At 48.1% G+C, this 7,244-nt stretch overlaps 1 protein-coding gene across 1 annotated transcript; it reads left to right on the forward strand.

Annotated features, from left to right (window-relative positions):
• Window positions 1-616: 616 nt before the first annotated feature.
• Window positions 617-5,938, forward strand: LOC102367834 (granzyme E-like). The gene is made up of 4 exons (XM_025193883.1): window positions 617-720; window positions 2,072-2,207; window positions 4,313-4,573; window positions 5,906-5,938. Exons 1-4 carry the CDS (start codon window positions 617-619, stop codon window positions 5,936-5,938), a joined length of 534 nt encoding a protein of 177 aa, XP_025049668.1.
• The last annotated feature ends 1,306 nt before the right edge of the window (window positions 5,939-7,244 follow it).

The raw sequence follows: 7,244 nt of genomic DNA on the forward strand, positions 1-7,244 counted from the left end.
GAGGATCTCATCTTCCCATTTGTCAGCCCCAGCAGTTTAATACATGAAGCTCATTATCTGCATTTTACATATGGCAACCAGCCAGAGAGGAAAAGGGACTGGCTCGGCATTATCCATGAAGTTATTGGGAGAAATGGGAATAGAATCCAGGAGACATGACTCTCAGGCCTCTTCCAACCCAACTCGTCTGATTCTGCTTTCTTACTGAAACAGGAATAAAACTCAGGAGTTGTGACTCCTACCTCACTCCCTTCTTAATAACAGAGAAAGGACCTGTTAGCTTTGTCTCTCTCTACTGCCTTCACTAGACAAGTATGAAATTATGCAAGGGAGAAGGGGAGCATTCAGTACAGTATATGCCACCCACTCAGCCTATGTCCTCTGTGCTGGGGCTGCCAGAAAGGAAACTGGTTAATGCCAATACAATGGCAGACGCACACTGAGCTGAGACCCCACACACAGACCACCAAATAGCTTTAAGAGAGGAGGGATCTTTGGTTGCGTTGGACCCATGCAGAAAGTACAGCACAATGGCCCCTGCCTAATTCGCTCTGAATATTTTTTTAAAGGGAAGATAATCGGTGGCCGGCGAGTGAAGGCCCATTCCAAACCCTACATGGCCCTCCTGAAAATCAGAAGTGAGAATTATAATGGTGAATGTGGTGGGTTCCTGGTGAGCAAGAACTTTGTAATAACGGCTGCTCATTGTGGCAAGGGAAGGTAAGAAATTCAGACATCATCTCCTCTGCCAAATCTCCATTTTCTGCAAGATTGGGAAGATTATTGTGGTTAGACATTGTGGGGAAGAGAGGAGGGACCAGAACTGAGGAGGAAAGTGGTAGGGCAGAGCTAAGGTTTAACCTTGAAGAGGGTGATATTTTGAGGAGATGCCCAATCCCCATCACTATTAATGAGAACTCGGTTTTCTTTTAATGATCAACACCACACATTTTACATATATTTTGTAGTTAATTGGTCATTAATAGAAACCTGCTCACACTTTTAACTGAAGCAACCCATTTATTTGTCTACCTGACTTTAAATGATCAACAACAATGTCTGGTTGTTATTAATTAATGACTTCTTAAACAAGGATGTCTAACTTTAACCAAGCATAACATCATTTGATAATGATCTCACTTTTGAAAGCACCCTTCAAGGTTTGTGTTAGCATTAGTGGGTGGCTACCTGATCACCATATAAACTTTTTATTTAGCATTTTTTGTTTGGGAATGTTTTATTTCTACCTTTAAAAACATTTACTTTAATTTTTACTTCTCTTTGTTGTTTTAATGATTACCTACCTACCAAAACTTTGCCTTCCAAAAAGGAATGTGGAAAAGACATAAGAGAAGTTTGACCTGAAGAGAATGTTTTAAGCAAATTATTATTTGACTAAAAATGTCATTTTGACCAAATTGAAGTTATTTACAAGGAAAAAAAAATCTATTTTTCAGTAAAAGCAGAAAAAGAAAGTTAGCTTTTGGGAATTGTTTCCATTATTTTCCTTCTTTTTTTTTTTTAAGTGAGTCCTCATTGTTCTTCCCACACCCTTTTTCTGTGGTACAATAGAAAAAATAAAACAAAAGAGGGGAGGGAGGAAGAGAGGTCATGAACATGAGAAAAAAGCTAAGGGGAAACCAGAAATACCAGCCAAAGGGAAACCACAAAATATCAAAAGGTGAGAATTTGTAGCATAGATTTCATGAAATGCTTCCTGAGAACCAGCGAATAAGTGTGTCTGTCTTTTTGCCCAGCCCTATTTAAGTTTTACTGACCTGCACTCCTAATTTTCCACTCAACCTAAATCTTCTGATCTCTAAACTTTCAAGTGACTCAGTGGCCAGCTTTTCTCTTCTGCTGGTTTCAGTAACAAACCTTGGTCATTATGACAAAGCTTCACTTGGCCTTGAGGGAAGGAAGCAAATGGAGCAAGGGACAAATCCTGCTTGAACTGGGGTCAAAGAGCTGGTGGGAGAGGACATGTGCATGGAAGGACCCCGGGTGGGCTGGGCAGTACCGTGTAGCGATTCCCAAGGTTAGGTTTCAGCTCTGGCTCTTTTGCTTTGAGGAACATCACTGTTTATCTGGGAGCCCATAATCTGAACAAGAAAGAGAAGAGCCAACAATGGATCCGAGTGCAGAAGATGTTCCCTCACAAGAAATATAACAAGATGACTCTGGAAAACGACATTCTGCTGCTGCAGGTACTGTCCCATCTCCGTGCCCCGCGGCCTCTCTGTAGAGACATCTGCTGTCAGCAGCCAGAGTGGTGCCTCCTTGTGCCCACTTTGATCCCACCCCTTCCACTCTGGGGTCACTCCACATACCACCCTGTCCTCACCTGCCATGCCTTAATCATTGTTAACAACTCTGGGAGCTGCCACCAGAGCCCTGGGGGGTCCTGGGTGCGCAGCCCTGCACCATCTCTCGGGCTCCGACAGCCTGCTCACAGCTCACAGGCTCCAGCAGCCCACCAGGGCAGCACTCATCTAAGCCCCTCTGTGGGGCATGTTCAGTGGCCTCCTTCTCCACCCCTCAGCCACATCCAGGCCTCACAGCCTATCAGGAGCCTAAAGCAAAACCCTAACACAACCAAGGGCACTGGGTGCCTTTCCCCATGTGCTCCCCTGCTCCTCCGCAGTTCTGCTGCTGCCCCCGGCTCAGGCCCTCCTGGGCCTGCTTGCAGCTCTCCAGTCCCTGCACTGCCTCTCTGCTCAGCCCGGGGCTCCTCCAGCGAGTGCAGTCAGGGCCGTTCTCCACTTCCCTGCGCTGCTTCTCCTAGCTCTACCCATATCAGACTGCCCCCTTTACCTCTCATTCCTCCTTCTCAGCACCTGATGTGGGAGCCTCTCAGCAGGCTACAGGTGTTTCCTTGGTCCCATCAGCAGCCCTTTACTCAATGAGCTGCCAGCTGCTTTTTATCTGGGTTTGAAGCTTTCTACCTCTGCTGCCTGGCCCTGCTCTCAGTAACAGGGTTTGGCCCCCGTTATGCTCACAGTGGTTCAGATGCAAGCTTCATCACATCTCCCTGTCGCTAATGACCTGACCCTATTTCAGGTGCTGCCCTGAGATGACACCCCCATTCTCAATAATTTTGTGTGACTGCAGCTACTATGTCATCACAGTGCTTATCTCTAGTGAGCTTATGCTGCTAGATGAACCACCATATCACACCATTTCCCACTGATGTTACTATGTATCAGGGTGGGCAAATCTGGCTCATGGCAGACTCCATTTCTCAGCAGTCCCTGGAGCAGTAACTCCTGGCTGCTGCCACTGGACCCAGCCCTGCTGCTTGGGCACCCTGGTCCATCTGCCCTGCACCCGCCGCCGGGTGTGGAACCTGCATGGGCAGGGTATGCAGCGGGGATGTGTGGCCGTGACAGTGTGGCACCAGGGCAGAGCCCCATTTCTGTGACCCCACACTATAATGGCCCCGCGATACTGGGATTTCCAGGGAGACTGGCTGGGAGCCGCATGGGCAGGGGCTGCTGGAAAATGGAGTCCAGCCATGAGCCAGATCTGTCCTTTTGCCCACCCGTTATGTATGCTGAAGTCATGTGCTCACGTGAGTTTCCATCCTGGCTCCCTAAGAGGCTAACTATAGACCCACTTGTGGTCACCAAGGAACAGGAAGCAAAATGAAAGTCAGTCACAGTAGTCAACTTTCAGTCCTTTTGCTTCTGTTCCGTTTTTCCTACCAATGTCCAGATATAGTTGGGCTCTCACAATTTCTCTGACACAATCGGTCGGCTTGCAGAGCCAGGACTCTGTTAGGGGGAACTGGGGCTTCTGAAAGCATGACCTTTGCAAAGCAGACCAGTCCAACTAAGATGCAAAGGTCTCCTTAACCATTATCTTTGTTCCAGTGTTTGGTATAAGTCAGGGGATGGTGAAGAAAAGCTCTGCTATTGTCCAGTGGCTCGGGGAGTAAAGCAGTAATATATAGCAGCCCACAAACTGCTCTGAGTTGTCAGAGCTGCGGTCAGCTGAGCAAATGACTGCTCTGCTCACATATACTGTAAGAACAGATTTATTGAGACAGTGAACAGATCAACAGCATGAACTATTAATTCATGCCAGAAGCTGACACACCTTTTGCTTACCGCGTGCACGTAGGCAGATCAATTAGAAAAATGCAGCTATGCTATTAGGAATATAATCACTTCTATTTTGCAAGGAGGATGAAGGAGGGGCAATATTTTGATTTATAGGTTTTTGACCAGTTCCATTACAGCTGCATCTTTTAAACAGAAATCTGGCAAGAGGCATAACCCCACTGAGTTGTCATGCATCTTTTATCTGTCAGCTCCAGCATAAAGCCAGGTTGACTAAGGCAGTGAAACCTATACGTCTCCCTAAGCCAAGATGCCGGGTGAAAAAAGGGACCATTTGCAATGTTGCTGGCTGGGGGGATACGTCAGTGAAGAGCCATTTTCCTCCAGCCACTCTGCAGCAAGTGGATCTGAGAGTGAATGATACCGCCTGTCAGAAGAGGTTTGCCAGGGAATATGACCCCTGCACCATGATGTGTGCAGATGATCCCCAAGGATTGAAGACACCATTTAAGGTACATTAGATATTCTTTCTAATAATTTCTCTTTTTAATAATCTCTCATGGGGGTTTATCACAGCTCTTATAGTTGTGCACATGCAGCCTCTGTTAGCTCAGCTTCTCAGAAAGGAGGCCTTGGGAATGCTGGTTAAGTGACTTGCTTGAGGACACAGAGTGAGTCAGTGGCAGAGCTGGAAATAGTACCTAGGAAGAAGCATGACTCTCAGGCCTGCTCCATGCTCTAGATGAGTGGTTCTTGACCTTCTTGGACTCGAGGCACCTCTCACTACACTCAAGGCCCCCACCCATAATTTTGTGAATTGAACTGCACCCGCTTTCAAAACCTAATGCATATATTACCTTGCAAGAGAGGCTGGGCAGTGGGGGCAGGAGACAGGCCAGGCAGGAACAAGCTTGAGCCTATGCTTATCTCTTTATACCCTGTGGCACTCTTCAAAAGGAACCTGTTGGCACCCTGCAGTGTCATGGCACCCTGGTTGAGAATCACTGCACTAACCTTACACCAGTGTATCTCAGTTGGGGTGCTGTGGCACTCTGGTGTGTTGCAAGACCCTTTCAGGGGTGCTGTGGCATGTGCACTGCTGCTGTGGCCACTGCAGCCAGGTGAAACTGCCCATCATGCCTCATGTGGAGCTAGATCAGGAGCGGGCGCTCCTGCCTGCTTTATCAGACAAACCTAATGTAGGAAGGAGGGAGTGCTCCTGTTGCAGTGTTTCCTAGTCCAGGTCTGCACTCCTCTCTTAGAAACAAGGTATGTGAGACAGTTCCACTCGGCTGGGGAGGAGTGCCTTGGATCTAAAACAGTTGAGAACCAGTGCCATACACCGTTCCCAGTCCCAACAGTAGAAGTCCAGACTCAGCCCTGCTAGGAGAGAGCGATGCTGGGCTTGATACCACACTTGCTAACCCATCTACACAATACCAGTAAACCTTCTTCACCTCCCATAACTTGGGAAGGAAGCCAGGAGCCCTGATTGTCCCCTTCCTTGCCCAGCAGTGCCCCTCTGTCTCACCCCCCTCCTACAGCCAGATAGAAGTATGTAGCTGTGTTAGTCTGAAGTCAGGCAGACAGAAGGCAGGGCAGGGCAGGGTGGCACCTTAGAGACTAACTGGTTCAGAGGGGCATACACTTTCTTCTGATGCAAGAGGCAGGGGTAGAACCCAGGTGTCCCGACTCCAGCCCCGCTGACTGTTCTAACCCACCAGACCTATTCCCTTCGCAGAGCTGGGGATGAAAAGCAGGAGTCTGGACACTGAGGTTATCCCTGGGAAGGGGTCACAGAAGGATGCTACGGTCCTAACCCCTGTGTTGTTGCTGTGTTGCAGGGTGACTCTGGGGGCCCACTGGTCTGCGATTGAGTGGCCCAAGGCATCGTTTTCTTTGGCAACCAGGATGGCAGACCTCCGGCAGTGTTCACACTTCATGCCTTGGATATGGAAAACTATGAGACCCATGGGAGAAGGGGGAGGAAAGTAGTGGGGTGAGGGGGAGCTGCTGGAAGGAGAGGAGTGGGGAGGGGGTACAGGGTGGGGCAGGTGTGTGAGATCAGAGGGGTCTTATGGGGATAGAGGGTATGTGGGGATAGAGAGAGATGGGTATAGATGGTGGGGATGTATGGGGGTAGTGGGTATAGATAGATAGTGGGGGTGGGGGTTCTGGGATGCGTCAGGATACATTAACCACAGTGCTGCAGCACCTAAGGTGCCCTGAACTCCTTTCAAGGGTGCTGTGGGGTACCATACACTGCTAGTACTGTTAGGTGTACAAACCAGATGCACAACACAAATCCAGAGGTTTCAAACAGGAATCCAAAGTGTTAAAAAAACTCTGGTGTGTTATGGTCTCTCTCAGTTCTTTGCAACAAAAGACCAGCTCTGTTATTTGTCTGTAGTCCATAGATGAGTGAAAGCTCAGAACTGACCTTTTTCAAGGGGGTCTCGATTCTAGTAAGGTTGAGAAACACTGGGATAGAGGGATAGAGGGGGGTGCCCAGCCCTGGGGGAGGGAGAATGGGATGGAGGATAGGACCTTGGTGTCAAAAGGAAGCATACAGGAGTCATTTACCAGCAGAGACAAAAACAAGAGGGGCCCAGAGAGAGCAGGACTGAGGTGAGTTTGAGCCATCACTGTGGAGAGAATAGTGTGGAGCATTCCTATGAAGGAAAGAGATAAGGATGTGTCCCCTGTTACAAAGGGGTTTGCTTCTCCAGTGGGGTCTGGCATCAGGCATTGCTGGGCAAATGGTATAAGGGTATATCTAAACCAGTGTTTCTCAACCAGGGTAGCTTGAGATCCTTTCAAGGGTGCTGCGGGGTGTCATGCAGTATTAGCACTGATAAGTGTACAGACATGCTTCACAACATAAACCCAGGGTTTCAAATAGGAATCTGTAGTAGCAAAAGCATTTGGACCTGTTGTGGCCTTTCTGAGTTCTTTACAACAGAAAAACTGATCTGATATTTTTCTGTAGTCAAAAAAGAAGCAAAAACTAAGAGCTGGCATTTTCCAAGGTGTGCTCTGAGTCTAAAAAGACTGAGAATCTCTGATCTAAATGTTGTTGTCTCCGCCCTGAGGCCAAACTTAGGTTGATATGTGGGGTATAAATAATGCCCTGTTGTGCCCAATGTCCCTTGCCACTCCTACCAAACGGCAGTAGGCATTACT

Source organism: Alligator sinensis, unplaced genomic scaffold, assembly GCF_000455745.1.
Source record: "Alligator sinensis unplaced genomic scaffold, ASM45574v1 scaffold1264_2, whole genome shotgun sequence".
Taxonomy (NCBI): domain Eukaryota; kingdom Metazoa; phylum Chordata; order Crocodylia; family Alligatoridae; genus Alligator; species Alligator sinensis.